This window comes from Micropterus dolomieu, linkage group LG20 (genome assembly GCF_021292245.1).
Source record: "Micropterus dolomieu isolate WLL.071019.BEF.003 ecotype Adirondacks linkage group LG20, ASM2129224v1, whole genome shotgun sequence".
Lineage (NCBI taxonomy): Eukaryota > Metazoa > Chordata > Actinopteri > Centrarchiformes > Centrarchidae > Micropterus > Micropterus dolomieu.
The window spans coordinates 2,302,976-2,325,911 of record NC_060169.1 but is presented as its reverse complement, the minus strand read 5'-3'; the positions used below and the strand labels follow the sequence as shown (position 1 = coordinate 2,325,911).

Below are 22,936 nucleotides of genomic sequence, written 5' to 3'. Positions count from 1 at the left end.
TACTGCTCAGGCCTGAACGGACGACTCGTAGACAAAACACATAAATCAACTACATCCTTCACATCTGTCCATCTTCTGCTGGCTGAACAAGGCAGGCTAGACGTCCAGCTCCTCCTGGAGGATCCAGACGAGATATGCGATCCCTCCTGTTCTGCGTCTACCTTGGGGTCTCATGCCTGTTGGTCCAGGAGGATCCTGATCACACACCTGAACCACCTCAGCTCCTCACCCCGTCTCTGAGGCTGCTAAATCAAAAGCTTTATTTACTGGTTTGTCAAAAGAACACAGGTCTAAAATGACTGACAACACAGGGGTCATTCACCTCTTCATGCAGAGCAAGAGCTCAATGACACTTCAGGTTTTCAGACTCTACGTTATGTGTTTCACATCGCCTGCGTATCAAACAAATATCAGGATGTTTCAGCAGATAAGCAGCTGCAGAAAAAGAGGCAGTCGTTTGACTTTTTGACATAATGTCTCTTTGTAGTATGATTATATTAATATCTACTAGAGATATGGACAGAACAGCCTCTGAGCGAGGCATTAAACCCTCAGCTGCTCCAGTGCGACGGCACAACAGTAATCTGGATCATATAACTATCTTTAGTGTGTGTGTTTAATCCTACAGGTTTCAGCTTTATTAATGATCAACAGTCAAATATTCAGTTCTATTTATTTCAGATTAAATTCAGTCATAAAAAAGAGTGAAAAACACATTGACATCGCTGTACTTCTATGTATTTATTGACAGTGATTCACTGTGTATCGGACTGAATTATGACTAAAATTGTGTTTACACACAATAACAGAAATACTTCTATTTTATAAATCTCGTTGAAACTAGATGTACGTGCACAAGTCTCATTTTCACTCCTACAGTTTTCCATTAGCAGATGTAAGTCGCTTTCGATAAAAGCAAATAAATGTAAATACCAGTTTATGCAGCCTGTCCTCCCCCCAACATATGGCTGCATGGGTAGCAGCTTATTATGATAAATATTTAATGTTATTAGTAGGATGTGACCTCTTGTGGCTGCAGTAATTATGACGGGGGCAGAAGAGGAAGTCTGGTAAGGTAAAAAGTGACAAAGTTGGTGTGGATGCATGTGTCAAACACAGGACTTTCACCCAGGATGCTGCTGTTTAAGTCCCGCGTGAAACCAAAAGTAAATATCACGTGATTTTAACCCAAATCGTATATCTTATTTTAACCCAAATCGTCATCTATTCCTTCAACCAAGCAGTTTTGGTGGCATAAACCTAACCAAATTCCAACAGTTTAGAAAGTTGCGTGGAGTAACTTATATTTCATTTTCTCCAACAGACATGTAATTTGTTTTCTCTAACGACCACACATTTCGTTTTCTCTAACACTCATGTCTGTTGTTTTCTCTTCTTCCTGGTGCTGATGTTGGTTATATCCAGCAGCTCTGATAGTGAAGACTGAAGGTTTCATGTGAGTATCAGAGTAACATCTGCCTCATCAAAGGTCACTTCCTTAAACTGACTTCCACCCAGGAACATGAATTATAAAGCTGCAGACTGTTTACCTTTTCATACCAAACGATTGTGAGGCGTCTGTGTGTCGTGTACAACACTTAGACTTACTCACTGTGAACATCCTGAACTCTAAAGGTCACCAGTAGAAATGTAAGATTGTTGGTAGAAACAGTGTCAGATGGGTCGTTATGGCGAAACAGGGTCGGAAACATTTTGTTTTGGGGTCATTTGGATGAATCAGAGGATCCAGAGAGCAGCAAAAAACAATAAATAACCGTCTCTTTGCTGCTGAAAGTCTGAGCGTAAAGTAGATTTACCTTCAATCACCATTTATTAAATCTCCATCCATTAAAGAGCAGCATCCACTAATCCTGATTACAGAGCGAGAGACGGGGAGGACAGGGTCTCTGCCGTCACATCCCACCCACAGACGCCTGAACGCATCACACCGCTGAAGGTTGGACTGCAGGAGGACGACTGGCAGGAGAGAAGGAGACAAGAAAGAGGAGACAAAGGAGAGAGGAGAAAAGAGAGAGGAGACAAGAAAGAGGAGACAAGAGAGAGAGGAGACACAGGAGAGAGGAGACAAGAAAGAGAGGAGATATAGGAGAGAGGAGAAAGGACACAAAAGGAGAGACAAGAGACAGGTGAGAAGATAGAGGAGATAAGATAGAGAGGAGGCAGAGTAAATGAGGAGGATGAAGGTGGAGGACAGCTGAACTCAATCAACATGGATGGCAGAGCGAGGAGAGGAACTAACGGATCATTGAAGCGCTCGTCCATCAAACGCAGTGCGTCTTCTGGATCACAGAAGGTGGGACTGGGACCTGAAGGTTCAAACTCTACTTTATTTAAACTTTAGCAGGTCACAGAACTGCAGCAGACATACAACGGTTCATAGAAACAAAAGTCTCTTTTGAATATTTCGGACTTACAGTTCACCTCTTCCTGAGACAATAAGTGTTTTTATGAGATTTTCAGTTAATTCACTTTTCCTCCTGATACTTTTCTGAGGATCTGGTATCAGACCTGATCGACATGCTCAGTCACTACATGAGTGATGGAGACACAGGAAGGTTTTTTTGGGTCAGGTCTCGCTGCCCGGCTGCTTGGTGGGAAAAATAGTTTGCAACCAGAAATGTTACATGATTTAGAGAATAACACTCCTGGGAAATGTAGTGAAACTAAATGTGGTAAAGCTCCTTCCCAACACTTCACAGTTTTACATTTACTTGTTTGGCAGACACCTTTATCCAAAGCGACATTTGATGAACAACATGAACAACATAAACCCCAGTGTGTGAATCGCTGAACTCCATGAAGAATACATTTGCAGGCAGATCTGTTTTTTTACCGTATCATGTGATTTAAAAAAGAAGTTGTGGCATCACATTTCTCTCAGATTATTCAGCCTCCTCTCTGAAGCAGCACTGATGTTTGAAGTGTGTTCTTTTGTACAGTTTGAGCTCTAGGTATGTTTTTAAGCTGATCAGGGGCCTGTACCACGAAGCAGGACTTGAGCTTATCCAGATAACTTCGGGTGGTGGTGAACTGACCAATCAGCTGTGGTCAGTAGGCATCACCATCTGTAGGAGATCCCACTGACTGTTTTATATGTTGCTTTATGTTTGCTGTGGTGATGCAGGGAAACCTTTGTATAGAGATATAAATCTACGGACTTATGGAAGTAGGCTACTAGATGTTGTACATTATAAAACGCGTAGCTCTAATCAAGCAATCTGATCATCTGATCTGTTCATAGTAGTGGTAAAATGAGCTTGTACAACGGCTATGACGTTGAATTTCTTTGCACAGATCCGTATCACTCCGCGACCAACAGGGTTTGAGCTATAATCTGAGCTTCGTGGGGTCTCACGCCCAATTTACACCTGATATTAAAATACGAGATCACATTTTAATGCCGTGTGTAAATTGGGCCTAATATACTAACGTTACCGGCAGAGATAAATAAATAAATAATAATAAGAGAGAGAGCGAGAGAGAAATCGTTGCTTATTATGTGATTCAACATTTCCCTCTCTCACACACATGAAAATGCACAAACACACAAACAGCAGTCCGCTACTTGCCCCAGATGTCTGTGATATTGCCAGTGGCATTTTTATTTGTAAAAAAAATTGGTGGGGCACCAACCATTTCAAAAGATAGGATACGTACCAGTAAAACAATACTCTCTCTTGGTCAAGTCAACAAACAGCATGGCTCCTCAACACACTTTTAAGAACAGCAGCTGGTGTTTTACACATACACAAAAGGAGAGAGAGAACGCAATTACACAAGTTACACATCCCACTGTCACAAACCAAAAAGAAGAATGCAATACTTAAGCCGACCCAACCAAGCTCAGAACAAATCAGCCTACAGGGTCACACGCTAACATCAATGAGCTCAACACCACTCAATGCCACAACGAAACACACACAGACAAATTTTGACACAGACCCAATCGATAACAACAACATTATGACAACAACCTAATTAGAAAAGCACGGACACATTGACACCCATCTTCATCAATTGATCCAGCAAAACAATACGGCACGGACCAGCAGCACAAAGGCAGGATGATAAAATATGCTTTCACTTTTGCCGAGGGCTCACTTGAGGAGAAAGGCGGCACAGCGTTTTTTCCTCTGGGCAAACTTCTGGATGACTTTGGGAATGAAGTCGTGTAGCTTCTGTATCACCTGACTTTCTATGGACAGTGTGGCAAGTGCGTTGAGTCGCTGCTGTCCCATTGTATTGTGAGTGAAAGTTTTTATCCTCTTGAAGGTGGAAAAGTTCCTCTCTGACTCGGATGTCATCATTGGTGTTATTATTTTCAGCAGAGCAAAAGCCTCATCTACGTTGTTCTCATAGATAGATGTTAACAGAGACTGGGCCGTCTTACCAAGCTCAGTGAGGCGGTACAGCGTGGTTAGCTCAGGCTTCAGCTTTTCCTTTTTTCCTACATGCCATAGTTTCACAGTAGTGTCAAGCTCAGATGTAGGGAATGACTGGACAAATTGTGGAAATAGTGAGCTGTCAAACAGCTTGGTGGTCAAGTGGTCAATCTGTGAAAACCTCTGCTCCACCAGAGAGATGACTGTGTCGCATGCCTCCTTCATCACCGGCGCTGTGTTGGTTATGTATCGACCTGGCATGTCTGTTCCCTTTGAACAGTAGCTGCCAATTCATCAGTTTGCTGCCACATATTGTGGCAGTGAAACGGGTGAGTGCATTTGTTGCATACTTGGACACAAAAGGGACTTCCAGGCGTGCATAAGTTTACAATAACTCCTTTACTTTCGTATTCTGTAAATACAGAAACACAAGCACATCAGCAGAACGTTGTCTCTACGTACAGCAGGCAGTTTACGTCTACTGACTGACGTTATCAACATTCATATTCCCTCTTTAACTCGCATCACATAAAATGTCCACATTCACGAACACACACTGAGAATGCTGTGCACACACACCAAATATTTAGCAGGCTACAAGTAGCTAAATTAATGTTGTCCTCATTAGCATACTTGGTGATGTAGGCTATTCGTTAACACAACATGCTGTCTCATTTAACTAGCAAAACTACGATATACATCTCATGTCCGCATTACCGACAAACTGTTATCGTCTTAAACATTCATTATGCGTCTGAGTAACCACATTTTACCTCTTTTCATCACTTTTGCTCACCTGTAAATACAGAAACACAAGCACATCAGCAGAACGTTGTCTCTACGTACAGCAGGCTGTTTACGTCTACTGACTGACGTGTGTGCCCTCCTGTCTAACCCGAAGGATCCCACACGCTGCCCAAAATTCCTGTGTGAGCCTTACACATTATACCCGTAAACTGACCTACTAAAATATTACAGTTGTTATTGTACAATAGCACATACACCAGATTACTAAAGCAAAATCAAAACAATTAAAATACTACATTAGAATGGGGGGTGCCCACTGTTATGTGTCCATCAACATGCCCAACAGAGTCCATTAACAAGGCCAACATTACTGTGGGTCCCACACATTGCTAATCCCAGGTGCATAAGCAAGGAAAAGAATTTCAGCAGCTAGAGGAAGGCTCTGTCCTGGAGTTTCTTTGACAGGCCGTATACCTCACTTATAGTTGCCTCATCCTATCCTGGTTGTGTGCGTATGTCCTCCATACACTGGAGCAGCGCTGTTTTCCCAAACTGCACTGACAGTTCTGCTTTTAAAGTTCCAGTGTGCAGCAGGTGGCCTTGGAATGCGTCTGTGTTGCCTCAGCAAGAGCTGCAACATTTTTTGGAGCGCCAGAGAAAAAGGTGGCAAAAGCAGTGAAATCTGCAAAACACACCTTGAGGATGCTCATCCTTGCTGAACAAAGTTGCTGCAAAGTCAGGTTCAGCTGGTGGGAGTAGCAGAGAACAAACAGGGCATGTCTCTTTCATCATTCTAGTTTCCACTTCATTTCACACAGCCTATCGCAGCCATTGAATAGGTTTCATTTTACTTATGTGAGGTTTGAATATTATGAGCATATAGTTTGGTTGGCATGTTGACTTTAATATTTCTTCTAATATTTAATATGTCTTTAATTTAGGTTAGTAGGTATCTTGTATTATAGAGACTGGTCATATAGCGCCTCACCTTTTGCTATTTGGGAAGGTACTGTGATGAGTTTGCAGTAAATACAGTCTGTCACCACTATTTCAGCACCTTCCATGATAGGATGTTTAGTTTTGTTGCTTTATGAAGTCAATTTAGACACTTTTGAGTGTTTTAAATAAATTAATCAGATTTTTTTTTGTAACAGTTACAACGCTTTCATCGAGTTGAAGTTATCACATTTTAAAATATAGGCCTCCCTCCAGCCCTGCTCACTCACTCTGTTTGGTTTCATTGCAGTGTGCTCTTTAGCACTCAGTCTTCTGTCTTTGGGTCACGCCCCCTTATTTGTATATGCAACTCAATACTAAATGCCCAATCCTAAATACCAAATGCCCAATCCTAAATGCCCGGGACTTCCGGTATGCGCTACAGGTGGTGAGACACGTGCGGGAGTCGCTCTGTGAACTAGACGCTTCGCTTTATGTGATGCCCACCATTTCTTTATTTTTTTTGTTCATTTCCCCTTGTTGACTGCTGAGATACCTTACTCAATATCGTGCACAAAAATGCCACGAAGGGGGACCAAAAACGGACTCTGAACCTGAAGCTAATACTAATGTCATGGATGAGCTAGCTTGCACGACTGAATCCCCGGGACAGTCTTGATCGCTCTTCTCTTAGGGCAAACACCCGGTCTCTAACAGCAAATCCAGTCCTTTCTAGACAACTATGGGGTTGCAGACGCATGGCGTTTTCTATACCCTACTGCACGTCAATATTCATTTTTCTCTCCAGTACACCACTCTTTTTCTAGAATAGACTGTTTCTTTGTTGACCAAAAACTGTTACTGACCATTAAATCCTGTTCCTACAACAGTATTACAATCTCTGATCATGCACCATTATTGTTGGGCCTGAATTTTGCGCAGAAACCACCCTGCTGTAGATCTACCAATCAAGCAGTCCAATTGCTTCAGAAATCGCGACAGAGTTATTTTGAGTTAGGAGATAAATTCAGTAAACTACTGGCCTTGCAGCTAAGGCAACAGAGGGCCCAAAACTTAATCCTCCATATACGTTCCCCTCTTGGTGACATCCTCACTCACCCAACCGATATAAACAACAGCTTCTTGGGCTACTATTCCCTCCTTTATCAATCAGGTTCAAATGCGGATGCACAGGCACCGGATTCTTTTTTCAGTGATATAGAAATACCCACCATTACACCTGAGTGTAAGGCTCAGCTTGACCTGCCCCTCACCACCGAGGAAATCTCCTGCGGCATTCAGTCTATGCAATCTGGCAAAGCTCCGGGTCCAGATGGTTTTTCGGTTGAATTCTTCAAAGCCACACACAACATCCTGGAAGGACCTATGGTCGACATGTTTAATGATGCTCTTAAAAGTGGGCTCTTGCCCCTCTCTGTCTGTCAAGCCTCAGTTTCTTTAATCCCAAAGAAAGGTAAAGATCCGTTGGACTGTGGTAATTGCAGACCTATAAGTCTCTGCTCTGTAGATGCCAAGATTCTTGCTAAAATTCTCACTAAAAGCACTTACAGCGCAGAACAAGGCAGGGATGCCCCCTTTCCCCCCTCCTCTTCATTCTTACTGTAGAGCCCCTCGCCATAGCTATTCGCTCAGACAATACGATCTCTGGGATTTCAAGGGGAGGTCTTGAACAAAAAATTTCTCTTTATGCTGATGACATCATACTTTTTCTCTCAAAACCAGCTTTCTTGTTGCCTAGGGTCCTTGCATGTATCAAAAAGTTTGGCACGCACTGCGTGAACAGCAATTGGCACAGGAATATGACCTGCAGGTACCAGGGCAGTGCAGTGTGGAGAGGCTTACCACGGAGTTCAGCAGTCAACTCCTCCATGAAAGCTCTGTGTGTCATGGGTGTTGTTTGCTGAGCCAGACAGAGTTCCTTGTGGAGGATGTAGCTGTTGATTGTGGCAATGTCCCGAAAATGGTAAAACAGGTGTCTGTACCAGCGCATTGTTTTGTGTTGTGCAGAGCAATACTGAATGAACTGGTCTGAAAGATCAACTCCCCCCATGTGTTCATTGTATTCCATAACCGGTGTGGGACAGGGGATTGATGTCTTTGTCCAAGAGCCATATTGTTGTTTCACCCTCCTCTGCACAGCATTTCCAGAGTGTGCTGTATGAAGTGTGGAGCAGACTGATACTTCCCTCTGCCAAGACAAACACCTTGAATCCCCACTTTATCGGTTTTGCCTTCATGTACTGCATCATCCCGCACGCGGCTGGAAACAGTTCAGATCCCACTTTGGGTTCCAATGCTCCCCGTTGTCCTCCCCTTGTAATAGAAACCCAGCATTTACCCCATCATTGAATGACAATGTCTTTAAGATCCGGTCTAAGAAGGGACTTAGAACAATTAAGGATCTATTTGTTGATGGAGTGTTTGCCTCCTTCTCACAGTTGTCTTCAAAATTTAACCTCCCTAAGACCCATCTTTTTAGTTTTTTTCAGATTTGAGACTTCGTCATGAAAACTTCTTCACATTTCCCAAGACTCCCGCCCCAAATGCCCCTTGACACTATTCTAGAAATGAATATCAACGATAACGGAGCTGTGTCTGCACTTTATGACCTCATTACTGGACTCTCTTCTGTAGAGAACACGAGACAAAACTGGGAGGACGATTTGGACCATAAGTTTAAAGATGGGGAATGGAAAGAAGTTCTAAGTAGGATTAACTCCTCTTCTATATGTGCTCGTCATAACCTCATACAGTTCAAATTTGTACATTATGTATTTATTGGACTAAGGTCAGACTAGCAAAGGTTAAACCGGATATGGACCCTACTTGTGATAGATGTAGGCGAGCCCCTGCATCACTCCTCCATATGTTTTGGCTTTTTTAAATTTATTTTTATGTACTTTATTTTTTGTGTGACCATCAAATTTACATATTTCTTCCTGCCTTTCTATGTATTTTATTTTAATTAATTAATTAATTAAATTATTTTTTTTTTTTTTATTTATTGTGTATTTACTGTGACTATTGTTAGAATTGCCAGGCTTGGGAATGTTTGTTCTTTCATGTCTTGTACATGTTGTTATTTTAAAATAACGAAAAAATAAAGTTCTATAAAAAAAACAACTAAATGCCCAATCCTAAATACCAAATGCCCAATCCTTAATACCAAATGCCCAATCCTAAATACTAAATGCCCAATCCTAAATACTGATTGACTTATAGTTTTAAACTTTCAGTTTTAATTCTAACCCAATAATATGAGAATGTGTTGACCATTCTTGTTTCATTTACTTCTCATGAAGTCGGGGTTCACAAGTAGGAACTCAAGTGGCGTTCCATGATACTTTGGCTAGTTGGAGGTTGGAAATTTCTGAAGAGTCCAACTTTAGACTGGTTCAACTTTAGACTGGTTTAACCTTAGACTGGTTTAACTTTAGACTGGTTCAACTTTAGACTGGTTCAACTTCAGACTGGTTTAACTTGAGAATGGTTTAATTATAGAATGGTTTAACTTTAGACTGGTGTAACTTTAGACTGGTTCAATTTCAGATTGGTCTAACTGTAGACTGGTTCAACTTTAGACTGGTATAACTTAAGACTGGTTTAACTTCAGACTGGTTCAATTTTAGACTGGTTTACCTTTAGACTGGTTGAACTTCAGACTGGTTTAACTTTAGACTGATTTTACCAATGTGCAGTTTGACCCAGTTAGTGATATTTCTTTACGTTACTGTTGGGTTTTTACCCAAACTCTAAACCAAAATCTGGGTTTAGTAGTAAAACACTGGTTGTGTACCCGCTGGTTCTGGATAAAGTTAAAGCAGTATTGACCCAAACTGGGTCCAGTTGTTGGCAGAAGTGAGATAGTAATGGTCCACTTCCTGTCTCTGTAAAAACAGTAATGTAACAGCTCATTATGCAAACATGTTGTTGTGAACAACATTAATCTCATTTAAACCCTGATAATCCAAATCCTGCCCCCCCACTCCCGCTCTCTGTTCATTGTTCTGAGTTCAGCTGCTGTTCTTTAATCCGTCACTCTTTTATAAAAACACAGTTCACGCTGACATGGTGTGAACCCCCTTCATTCCTCTGAGTGGTGGTCTTCCACTTAGCTTTTTTCATCTGACTATGCAGGAAGTACATAAAGAACTTTTATTTCAGATCGTAAAAAGATTTTATTTGCTTTAAACTGCATTTCTGCTGTTCCCCGCCATCCCCACACGTGTTTCAGAGAGCAGTCTGGCTGCAAGCTTCGCTTCTACCTTCATGGTGGTATTACGCAATATAACAATGTTAACGGTTGATCATTTTATGTGCTTGAGAACTCTGGACCAAATTAAACTACTTGAGAGAATTAAACTTTGAGATGCTGATCAGGGTCCGGAATGAAAGCGGTCTGGAAAAATTAAATAAACCTGAATGAGAAGGAAAGATGGGAGACAAAGGGAGACCTGTTCAGTTGGAGGAGATTCTCTAAAACGCTGTGTCCCAACTAAAAAAGTTCATAAAAGTTGACATTTTGGAGAGACTTTTCTGTCATTTTATAGATTAAATATTCGTTACTTTCAGCTAAACTGTGTCAGATGGAAGGAGTCAGGTTATCAGGACAGTTAAAAACTAAAATAAAAGTCAGTTATTGTTCTTCACCAAAATTACGGATAATTCACTTAAACAACATTTAAAATTCCTGAAAAGTTAAAATGTGAAACTTCTGAAATATTTTTAAATATTTAATGTTACGGAGTTTGGTTGGTGGCTAATTCAAAATGCCTTTGCTGGGTGGGGTCCTCATGATGTCAGTTTTCTAAATTCTTGGCTGTGGATCTGATTGATTTCTGAGTGAAATGTGGTGAAGGAAGAGTAGAACGTCAATCAATAAAAATTAAGAAGCTGCGAATGTCTGAACTGGAGAGAAGATGGACAGAAAACAGAATGAAGAGCTCAGCTGCTGGAGGTTTGGTTTGTGGGGATTTCTTAAAACAGATTTTTTGAGACCGGCTCCATCACTCGATGAAAATACTTGTGTTGAAGCTCAATTTAATTCAATTTTATTTATATGGAGCCAAATCACAACAACAGTTATCTCATAGCGCTTATGATAAAAGAGCAGGTCTAGACCGGACTCTGTGATGTTATTTGCAGAAACCCAACAATTCCTAAAGCTCGACGGGTCATAAGACTCCCAGAAGGATTACCTCACAGCAGAGTCATGAGACCGGATCCAACAAAGAGTTCTGCTGCCTCACATGCTCGTCATATGAACCCGCTCAGCTGCATAAAGTCAACTCCTTTCTTCACTCCTGAGCTGCTCTGATCCAGACTGAGCCAGGGAGAGCAAGCAGCTGGGTCCCGGAGAGCCTCAGAGAGCCACTGGGTCTCAGAAGAGCCTCAGAGAGCTCCTGGGACTCAGGAGAGCAGCCAGCCCCTCAGAGAGCAGCTTGGTCGTCAGAGAGCAGCCGGGCCCTCAGAGAGCAGCCGGGTCGTCAGAGAGCACCTGGGTCCTCAGAGAGCAGCCGGGCCCTCAGAGAGCAGCCGGGTCCTCAGGGAGCATTCGGGTCCTCAGAGAGCAGTGTCCTCAGAGAGCATTTGGGTCCTCAGAAAGCAGCTGGGTCCTCAGAGAGCAGTCGGGTCCTCAGAGGGAAGCCGGGCCCTCAGAGAGAAGCCAGGTCCTCAGAGAGGAGTCGGGTCCCTGTAGTGACACGTCTGGAGGTTCAGGTAGAGACGAGGGGGGTCACACAGCTTTCTGATTCTTCTTCTGCTGCTTGTTGTGAAAGTGGAGTCTGAAAGTTTGATGTCCAGAACGTTTTTGACTCACAATAACTAAAGTAGTTTTGTCTCTGCTGAAGTCTAAAAAACTTTAAAAACAGACCCAAACTGCTTCATTCTGACTCTGACACTCGTTTCTACTAAATGAGTCTGAGCTTCATTATTTCCTTCATATTTTTACCCACTCAGCTTTTATAATATCAAAACAAACTGTGTCCCTAATTCACAGTGATCATATACAGTGTGTACTAATACCTCTAGAGCAGTGGTTCCCAACCTTTTTTGGGCCAGTGCCCCCCATTGTCCTCGGAACGCTTCCTGGGGGGGGGGGGGGCAGTACTGCCCCCATTGAGAAACACTACTCTAAAGCAGAGGTCACTAATAGGCGGACCGCGGTCCGGATCCGGACCCAGCCGCCGTCCTCTCCGGACCGCCGACCTACAGCACATTTATTATTGAGACTTACTACCTCGTGACGGAGCGTTTCTATTTTAACCCGCGCAGCTTCTCTAGCATTTACTGTACTGGTTTAGAGGACCAGGAAACTCACAGACCAATCGCATGTGCTCCAATCGTCTCATGTGACGCTGCTCAGCCAATCAAATCTGTGTATACCGATGCTTGCGAGTTGCGTGAACCTGGATGTTAGCTACACAGATAATACGCTGCGATAGCTTCCTCCATGTTGGACTTTGTGTCTCTACATCCAGTCAGAGCTCAGCTCTGCCAGGACGGCTAGTTATTGGTCAGGTTAAAGTTCACCAATGTTATGATGAATTATTAATCAGGTTTTCAGTGGAGAGCTGGTGGGAGGGCATCGAGTGACAGACAGGAGGAGGAGGATGGTGGTGGTTCATCGTTCACGTGAAAAAGACAATACAAGTGAGCTCATGTGACGTTCAGATGTTAATCCTCCATCATCCAGAGTGCGCAAATTTTACAAAGTGCTCCAGTGAATTACAGACACACGCAAGAACACACAATCACACAATAACTCACACACAGAGGCATTAGCGCGGTATGGACTTAAACAGACAGGAAGCAGATTCAAAGGACACGTCTGTGTTTCAGCAACAGGATTAGGACGGGAGGATCAGGGGATTTGATGCATACAGAAATGGAAAGCTCCACTCTGCCAGTAATTAGCCAGATTCATTCAGACACGAACAGTTTGATTTCAGCTCTTTGTGGAGGTTTAATCTGCAGCTGCATATAAATTAACGCAACGGCCATGATTGACTTCTCTCATTAAAGCTCCTCAGGGAGTTTATTTACTTCCTTTTTTATTTCTTTCTTTATGAATTAATTAATCCACAGAATATCAGTCCGTCTGTTCCAGGATCTGATTGGCTTAAGTGTGTTTGTTGTGAACATCATTCAGTGGTTTAAAGATTAGGAGAGTTTCCATCGCTCACAAAGAGGATCCACATATACACAAATGTTCTCTCACCTCCCGTTTGTTATCTAACAACTGACTTTACTGTCCCTGTTGTTCTGCGACATATTTTTAATGAAGCTAACTCATGTTCATTAGTTCCAGGTGAGTTGGCAGGAAGAAAGTTTTTACAGACAAGTTGTGTGTTTGTGAGTGTAAAGAAAGAAACAGCAGCGTCAGACCAGCTGATGTTTACTTCCTGTTTCAGATTCAGAGAGCGTGGATTGAGAGGACATTCCAGAAGAGAGAATGTGTCCAGATTATTCCCAGCAAAGACCCCAGCAGGTACTGACACACGTTTCTATCACCAAGTGCTGCTTTCATTTCTAAATGCTGCTGAGTGCAGCGAGCGGACTTCAAAGGACCTGAAGACCAGGACTTTCTGTCTTCCATGTTACTGAGAATATTTATTACCTGAGTTAAAGGACACGTAGAATTCCCAACACTTCAGAATGTCTCCAGAAGTCTGAGTCCTTTAACTGTCTTCTGGTCTGAGTACAAACCTGTTGTGCTGCTGTTGTTCAGGTGCAGTTGTGGTCAGGTGGTGACGCAGCACACCTTTGTCCCTCCGGGGGCCAGAGAGGAGGGGGCCCCTTCGGTCCAGCTGGAGGTCCAACCAGCAGAGAGATGGAGCGCACCGAAACACACCCAGACCTTTCCCACCGACGCCTACGGAGTCATCGAGTTTCAGGGAGGAGGACACATCAACAAGGCAATGGTGCGCTTTAATATTTAATGTCATTCATTATGTCATGTTTCTGTCAAACACTATCAACAACACAAACTAACACCCCCCCACACCTGCAGTATATCCGGGTCTCCTACGACTCCAAACCGGACCACCTGCTGCACCTGATGGTGAAGGACTGGCAGTTGGAGCTTCCCACGTTGCTGATCTCCGTCCACGGAGGCCTTCAGAACTTCGACCTGCCTCCAAAACTGAAGCAGGTTTTTGGGAAAGGACTGATCAAAGCAGCAGTGACCACCGGAGCCTGGATCTTCACCGGGGGAGTCAGCACCGGTACGGCACGCCCGGTGACAGACCGGGTTTTACTTAGCTACAAAATCCAATCTGAGTATGAATTTCACATGACGACCAACTGCATCTATCTTTAGAAACGTCCACCCTCTAAGTGCTTGTCCTCATGGTGTTTCAGGAGTGATCCGCCATGTCGGCGACGCCCTGAAAGATCATTCTTCAAAGTCCAGAGGAAAAGTCTGCGCTATCGGCATCGCCCCATGGGGCATCATCGAGAACAAGGAGGACCTCATCGGCAGAGACGTAAAAAAGCTAATGCTTATGCTAGCATGCAGTTTTATTTCATTGTTTTTATAACATTGTTGGTATTTTATTCAGTTTGTTTTTGTATTATTTTAATAGTCCGGGTTTTTTTGCTTTTTCTGGTTAAAACACGTGAAGATTTCTATCACTTTGTTTTATAAAGTGCTGAAAGATTATTATTATTATCATTAGTGAGAGTAATATAAAAAAACTTTCTGTCTTGACTTGACTCATTTGTGACTCCTCCCACCTCTGACTGGAGCAATCATGTCTATGTGTTCTAGGTGACTCGGCCCTATCAGACCATGTCCAACCCGCTCAGCAAGCTGTCAGTGCTGAACAGCAGCCACTCCCACTTCATCCTGGCCGATAACGGTACCAACGGGAAGTATGGCGCCGAGGTCCGACTCCGCCGGCAGCTGGAGAAACACATCGCTCTACAGAAGATCAACACACGTGAGTCACACGCCTGTGACATGTGACCCACTCCAACAACCAATGCTAGGGGAGCATTCAGAGGTCTTGTCCAGACCTAATCCGTCTTCTGGCATTTCCTGATTGATTTTAGAAAGTCTGAAAACATGAAATGCAGACAAGGTGCAGATTTCAAAGTGTCTTTTGTGTCATTTGCAACACAACAATGTCCGATCCAGAGTGATGGATCAGAGCGGCTGAGCAGAAACTGCTGCTGCTTGCAGAGAGTTTGGACCTTCATGTGACCTGTGGGTTTCCCTTTGTCATCCTATGCCTGGAGCTGTCTGTAAGGCAGGGAGAGCAAAGGGAGGCTCAGCCGTCACCCCTCACTTCCACCACAGAAGAAGAACTGAACCGACACCAACATGGCCCGGCCGTGCTCGTTCTGTAGAACTAAATGTCCTCACAGGGACTGAAAACCAAACCAAACTGAGTCAGAAGATTCAGTCTCTGTGTGTCCAGGACATAGACAACAGTGGGGAAACTGTTAGCCTAGCTTAGCATGAAGACTAGGAACAGTGTGCAAAATGTCTGACTTGTGTTACTGCAGCCGGAATTAGCCTAGCATCTTGTGCATCCATATTTGTTATGTCATTAAATAACTTCCAAAAACACGATGAAGAGCGAGCCTGTGAGCTCACTAGTTAGCAAGTGGGCTAGCTCGTAGCTGGTTTGACACAAACACCAGATGACAACATTTAACTTCCAATTTAGACTAAATGTATACCATCACATGATCCTGGCCTCACAGGTCGTAGTAGTCCATTGAGAGTCTCCTGCTGTAAGTGTGCTTTCTGTGTGTCAGGTCTGGGTCAGGGTGTCCCTGCAGTGTGTCTGATCCTGGAGGGGGGTCCTAACGTCATCTCCATTGTGTTGGAGAGTCTGAAGGAGGAGCCTCCCGTCCCTGTCGTCATCTGTGACGGCAGCGGTCGCGCTTCTGACATCATTTCCTTTGCACACAGATACTGTGGGCAAGATGGGTGAGTAACATCCGCCAGGATAACAAGTGACTCTGAGAGGAAGCAGATCCTGAAGGTGTGTCGTGGGTGTTTAAAAACTCTTTAGACAAACACAAAATGTAAGTATGAGCAGAAACATAATGAACACAGATCACCTGGTTCATTCTCATTCTGCTGTCGGAGGCCCGCTGGCTCCAAGTCAGTCAGAACAGGCCCAGTTCAAAACCAGTTCACACAGAAAGACAGGGTTCAGACCCTGAAAGAGACTTAATCATTATAGAGAACTGACACTGAAAGACACTTGGTCTGGAGTAAGAAGTATGCCATGAGGTGGAGGTCCGCAGTGACGTATGCAGCGTCCATGTTAGCTCTGCAGAGGTTCAGAGATAGATAATGATTATTTAGTTTGCAATCAATATGTACAATTCCCATTATGCTTTTGGAGAGCTAAGACTCAGCTAACAGCTAGCAACTAACTGGAGGAAGATCAGCAGCAGCACACACAGACCGTGGACTCTTCTGCAGGTTTGTGTAGCTGTCTCGGCATCGTTGCAGGTTAAGGAACACAGTTTGGATTCCGGCAGTCAGTGCTCCACCTCGACAGCCTCACATGACAGTTGTGTGTTTCTCTGCACAGGTTGGTGAGTGACAGCGTCAGAGATCAGCTGCTGGTCACCATCCAGAAAACCTTCAACTACAGCCGCAGACAGGCGCAGCAGATTTTCCTCATGGTGATGGAGTGCATGAAGAAGAGGGCTCTGGTAGGTATCCTGACAGAGTCCTACTTTATGCTCATTCAGATTCACTTTCCATCAGTGCAACAATAAAACACTCATGTTCATTCATAACTTGTCCTGTGTGTCTTTACTCATCTTCCACACTGAAGTGATATCATGAACCACCTCTGTCTGCATCACATTTCTGTATTAATATCATTTTATCACAAATGAAAGACATAATTTCTGCCTGGATTCTGTTCAGGAAACTGTTTTTAGTAAATGAAGCGAGACGTCAGAGGTCGGGGTGGACATAAAAAGTTTCAGACTTAACTCCAGAGTCAACGTCCTGAGTCTGTCTGTTTAGACAGTAAAGATGGTTTCAGTTAAACATTAACAGATGCGTCGTGTCTCAAGGCACTGCTGTCATGGGTAAGGCTGAGTGCAGTTCCAGGTAAACTGTAGTGTGGACCCAAAATGCAGACAATGGCAGGATGTGGCTGAAAAAAAAAGGGTTTATTAAATCAGAAAAACAGGCTTACGCTGGAGCTAAAGGCAAAGTCCAAACTGAGGTAAATCCAACAAGCATATATAATCCAGACCACGGGCAGAGTAATCCAATGTACAGTGGCAAGACCAGAACACTCAACATAGACGAGGACGCAACAAAGACTGAACAGAACAAGCAGACATTTAAACACCAGGTCACGAGCAGGGCGGAAAGAACAGAGGAAACACAGAAGTGTCAGTTCTGACGCGTAGAGATGAGAATGTGTTGGGTAATCAAACATCAAACAAAGCTAGACAAGGACACATCAAAACTGATCACCACAAAATAAAATGGGACGTAAAGCATTTGGGAACACACAAGGACAGATTTACCAAAGTAAAACAGAAAACAGGGAACAACTGCACAACAGAACACATGAAACATCTAAATGGGAAACAATAAACTCCAAACCAGATCTAGGAACTAAGACACAGAACCAAACACAGAACCAGGACTAAGCACTAAGACATAAACTAAGAACTAAGATGAGAAAAGGAAAGAGACAGAACAGGTAAAGACTAACCATGCAACTAAACCTAAAAATAAACAAGGCCGCACAGAAGAAACACAAAACCCCAAACCATGAAAACAGGTGTAATATAGGAACAACATGAACACAAAATCAAATCCCAACAACTACAGACTGATTCTGCATGAACCCAGACCTGGATCTTTGTCAAACCTAAACTCAGAGCTGGAAGTCTAAACAGAACCTGAACTCAGAGCTGAGAGTCTGAACAGAACCCGAACTCAGAGCTGAGAGTCTGAACAGAACCTGAACTCAGAGCAGGAACTCAGCTCAACCAGCTGCACGTTAGTTTCGTCTCTTCACCTTCATCTGGCCACAAAGCATCTTCCCATTCACTCCAGTCTGGCGATGATTCCAGACGGCCTACGTGGAGAGAACGTTGACTGATACGGTGTCTTGAAATCAGTGACCTTCTGACTTTTGGCCTTTTATGTTTCACTTTTGGTGGTTTGTTTTTAACTCCTGCTGGTTCTCCATACTAACAGAGCAGCATTCAAACATGTATTGAAACATTCAGTGAACACTGCAGCAGCATCAAAGGTTTCACACTTCTTATTTTTATACGTCAGTGTTTGGTGATTTCACGACTTGGGAGTGAAAACTCATTTTCAAGTGTTCTCACCTTCTTTAATGATTTGATTTCAAATCGAACCTAGGCCTCTGAAGCCAGAAGCAAACAAAGTCTGCTTTCCCGTGGGACACAGGTATCAGCACCCATCTTTACTAATGGAAAGAAGCCCTGTGTGCTTCCCCCAGAACGTCTTCCCTAAGGATTGACCTCCCGATGAGTTCTGCCTGTGTTGCGTACAGCTTGAAATAATGCTGCATGGGTTCATAAACACCACCAGCCGCTAAGTCTCAAACCTCCTTCCCTTCAAATATCGCCTTCATAGATCAAATTCATCAAGCTCAGACCAGATTGACTTTAGTTTTATGAACATTCATTGTAGGACACATTTGTCCCGAGCACTGCTCATTGAGGCCAGGACAGTGTCCTTCTGCGTGTTCTTCACGTGTGTTCTTCTCGTGTGTTCTTCTCATGTGTTCTTCTCATGTGTTCCGTGCGTTCCTGTGAGATATTAACATGATGACAAAGGTTTTACCTTTGACCCAAAACTGCAGCACTTAATGGAGATTGTTCTGTGTCCATTTATTTAATCCCACAATCCTCTGCAGCAGCAGACAGTCCCATGCATTTTAATAAAATCACATCTGTTCACTGGTTTGGTTTGTTGCTGCTGCAGGTTCAGATGTTTCTCTCATGAGGAACAAACCAGCGCTGGATCCAGAACCAAGCAGTCTGCAGTGTTGTTCATGCTCTGTGCTCTCACCGTGCAGGGAACGCCATCACTTAGTCCTGTCTTCTCTTCCACCTCTGTTCTGTTTGTCCACATGTTGATGGGAGTTCCTCCTGCTGGGTTCCTGCTGGGTTCCTTCAGTCATCAGTTACTGATAGAGCCTCATATACTCATGCAGTGTAAATGTATAGAACAGACTGTATCATGTCTGCGACTGCCAAGTCCATGTGTTGTTATCGTTTGTTACTGTAGCCTAAAGACAAATCTCCCCCAGGAGACAATAAAGGTTATCTTGATCTTGATACTACGATAAAACAGGTCAGCTGTCAGAAACAACATGGCGTTACTTTCCTCATTCTTTCTTCCTTCTCTGTGTTTCACAGTTGAACCTGCTGCTCGTGTATTTTCAGAGGATTATATCGTAATATACAGTATATTTGTGTGTGCAGATCACAGTGTTCAGGATGGGCTCAGAGGGACAGCAGGACATTGAGATGTCCATCCTCACAGCTCTGCTCAAAGGTAACTGAACATCGCTCTCATAACGCTTCCTGTTGGTATACGGTTGAACTCCTTCAGCGATTGATGACACTTTGTTCATGTGATTACAGGTACAAATGCGTCAGCATCCGATCAACTGAGTCTGGCTCTGGCCTGGAACCGAGTGGACATCGCTCGCAGTCAGATCTTTGTGTATGGACTCCACTGGCCTGTGAGTTCATAGATGGATGCAGGTCCATCTGTCTCTGTCTTGACCCTGCTGGGGCCAACATGGAGGCTGGATTTGCTGCCACCATGTTTGAACCCTAAACACTATGATAGGGTGACCAGACGTCCCCGTTTTCTGGGGACAGTCGACCAGTTTTCATTTCAGAAATCTGGTCACCTTACACTATGATCATAGACCCCTAAAGGTTTCTGCAGCAGTCAGTCAGTCTGCCTCGACTTCTCCTTCCTAACTCTCCTCCTAGTTGCAAGAACAGATGATGAAATAATAAATAAAAGTAGGAGTAGAAGGAAATAAGAAGCCAAGAAAGAGACTCGATCGCAAAAGTCTTTGAACTGTTGGAACAGTCTAGTTATTTCTGCCACCGACTGTTTGATGGTGTTTCTGCAGCCGGTGAGCGCTTCACCCACCGACAGGCCTAAAAGTCCGGCAGCTCAGCGAGCAACAGCACCAGGAGGAGGAGGAGCAGGGAAAGGGAAAGCGAGGGGGAAGAAAGGAAAAGGAGGCAAAACCAAACCTGAACCCCCCGAGGAGACCGACCCCCGGAAACTGGAGCTGCTCAACTGGGTAAGAGACTGGAATACAACAGACCTTATGATCCATGATAACCACTAACAGGATCAACGAAAACCACAAAACCACACGTGGTAGTAGACAGAAAACAGTGAACAGGATGCTTTCATCATTGTAATGTCCATTTCTTTTCAGTGGTCAGACTTTGTTATGATGAACAGCTAGCTTCTGCTACTCATGTTCCGGTGATCACTTTCAGTAAAGTTCAGCACCTTGCAGCTAGATGGATAAATGGCATGTTACTGAACATCATTACAATCATCATACATTTTAGTTATTAGACATTATCAGTAGTAAAGACGCAGAAACACCTTCTTTCTTGCTCTTTCTTTTGGAGCTTGTAACTTACTGATAACCTGTTGGACTGGCAAAGAAATGAACATGTTAGCAAACCTGAGACACAGTTTTCACTGTTCAACTGAACCATTAACTAATGGTAACCAAAGCCTTATTCAGTAGCTAACCTTAATCAAACGTTGCGACAGGTGAACTCTCTGGAACAGGCTATGATGGACGCTCTGGTGTTGGACAGGGTGGACTTTGTCAAGCTTCTGATCGAGAACGGCGTCAACATCCATCACTTCCTGACTATCCCTCGTCTGGAGGAGCTGTACAACACGGTGAGACACTGCACTCCTCTGCAGCATAACAAACACATCACCTGGATTTATTTAAACACTGCACAGCAGCAGCGAGGACGCACTTTCTCTTGCCTGAGATTAGGTCCCTATTATTTCATTTCTATGTTAGATAAATGTTGTCTGGTGTGTGGAGACTGGGAGGTGTGGCATACCAATGTTTCTCTTCTCGTTCTGAACAAAAGCTTTCTGCTCTGATGTCTATATATTGTCACGTTTATCTGCAGCTTAACGTCCATCAGTGATCCACTTCCTCTTGTGTTGCGTCTCTAATCTTTATCTGCTTCGCTCATAAGCTCTTTCAGCAGCGCGTCAGGTACTGTCAGATGGAAGTGAAGCTCTCTGCAGTTTTTATAACGTTCGAGTCAAACAAGTCCAATTAGACGAGACGTGTCTGTAATCACCTGCTAACAGCTGCACGTCACGCTGCCTTTAATGTCATGTTAATATCAATAATCAATAACACATAATGAATAACCCCATTAAGTCAGACCGTCCTCATGCAGCTTATTACCACCCACATTTACGTTTATTGTGGCAGCGACATCTAGAGGCCGTGTGAGCCCATGAGGAAGTCAGGTGACGTTATATAAAGAGCGAGAAAGTCCACATAAGGTGATGGTTGGGTCAAACCCAGGAACCCGGCGTTCAAGTCCCATTTGAAACTGAGTCAGTGCTGGGTTATTTAGTTTTAAGTTAAAGAGCGTTACTGACTTATGTAGTTCGCTGAGGACAGGTTGTAGGACCAGGTCATAATTCAATATCTCGTGTTGATCATCAGCAGAAGAAACACGATAAACAGAAGTGATCAAATATAAATATGGAACTGAACAAACATTATTAATGTTGTGGGATTATTCGCAGTTTTTTTTCTTTTCATCAGTTTCCTGTTTGTTTCCTGTTTTGTTTGTAGAAGTTGGGCCCGGCCAACACGCTGCACTTTGTGGTCAGAGATGTGAAAAAGGTCAGTTTGGTGTTTTTACACAGGTGGGGGATGGGGGGGGGGGGGGGGGGGGGGGGGGGGGGGGGGGGGGCGAGGTGGCAAGTGAGGAGTACATAACTAAACGTGAGAGCTGATCAGTAATAATAATAATAATAATAATCTTTATTTGTAGAGCACTTTTCAAAAACAAGTTACAAAGTGCTTTAACAAGTGTAAAGACAATAATACCCAAAAGACAATAATACAAAAAATACAAGAAAACACTGAAAAGACTAAAATACACGTTTAAGATAAATATAAAATAATTAAAATAAAATAAAGTCAAATAAGATCGGGAAAGGCTCTCCTATAAAAGTATGTTTTAAGAAGGGACTTAAAAGAGTTCACTGACTCAGCCGACCTGATTTCCTCGGGCAGGCTGTTCCAGAGCCTCGGGGCCCTGACAGCAAACGCTCTGTCCCCTTTAGTTTTCAGTCGAGACTCTGGAACAGACAACAGACCTCTGCCCGAGGATCTCAAGGTACGTGCTGGTGTGTACGGGACTAAAAGGTCAGAAATATAACAAGGCGAGAGGCCATGAAGAGCTTTAAAAGTGATCAATAGAATTTTAAAGTCAATTCTAAAACATACTGGGAGCCAGTGTAATGAAGCTAAAATAGGAGTAATGTGGTCATATTTCTTTGTTCTGGTTAAAAGCCTGGCAGCTGAGTTCTGGACATTCTGGAGTCGATCAATAGATTTTTGGGTTAAACAGGTGAAAAGGCTGTTGCAATAATCCAGGCGTGATGAGATGAAGGCGTGTAAAATGGTCTCGGTGTCCTTAAAAGTTAACATAGATTGAATTTTTGCTATATTTCTAAGTTGATAAAAACATGATTGAACAAGCTTTGTGGTGTGCTGCTCGAAATTTAAATTACTATCAAACCAAACACCAAG

The 22,936-nt window shown here is 43.4% G+C and overlaps 1 protein-coding gene across 1 annotated transcript in view; it reads left to right on the top strand.

Moving 5' to 3' along the window:
* Positions 1–22,936, top strand: part of LOC123959252 (transient receptor potential cation channel subfamily M member 1-like) — a 40,523-nt gene that overhangs the window by 5,535 nt on the left and 12,052 nt on the right. Inside the window, exons 3-14 of the mRNA XM_046033201.1 lie at positions 13,520–13,596; positions 13,837–14,029; positions 14,119–14,332; positions 14,469–14,593; positions 14,878–15,049; positions 15,873–16,047; positions 16,664–16,787; positions 19,569–19,641; positions 19,731–19,831; positions 20,237–20,413; positions 20,905–21,039; positions 21,971–22,025. Of these exons, the coding sequence (XP_045889157.1) occupies positions 13,520–13,596; positions 13,837–14,029; positions 14,119–14,332; positions 14,469–14,593; positions 14,878–15,049; positions 15,873–16,047; positions 16,664–16,787; positions 19,569–19,641; positions 19,731–19,831; positions 20,237–20,413; positions 20,905–21,039; positions 21,971–22,025 (1,621 nt within the window). The remainder of the gene's footprint in view (positions 1–13,519; positions 13,597–13,836; positions 14,030–14,118; positions 14,333–14,468; positions 14,594–14,877; positions 15,050–15,872; positions 16,048–16,663; positions 16,788–19,568; positions 19,642–19,730; positions 19,832–20,236; positions 20,414–20,904; positions 21,040–21,970; positions 22,026–22,936) is intronic.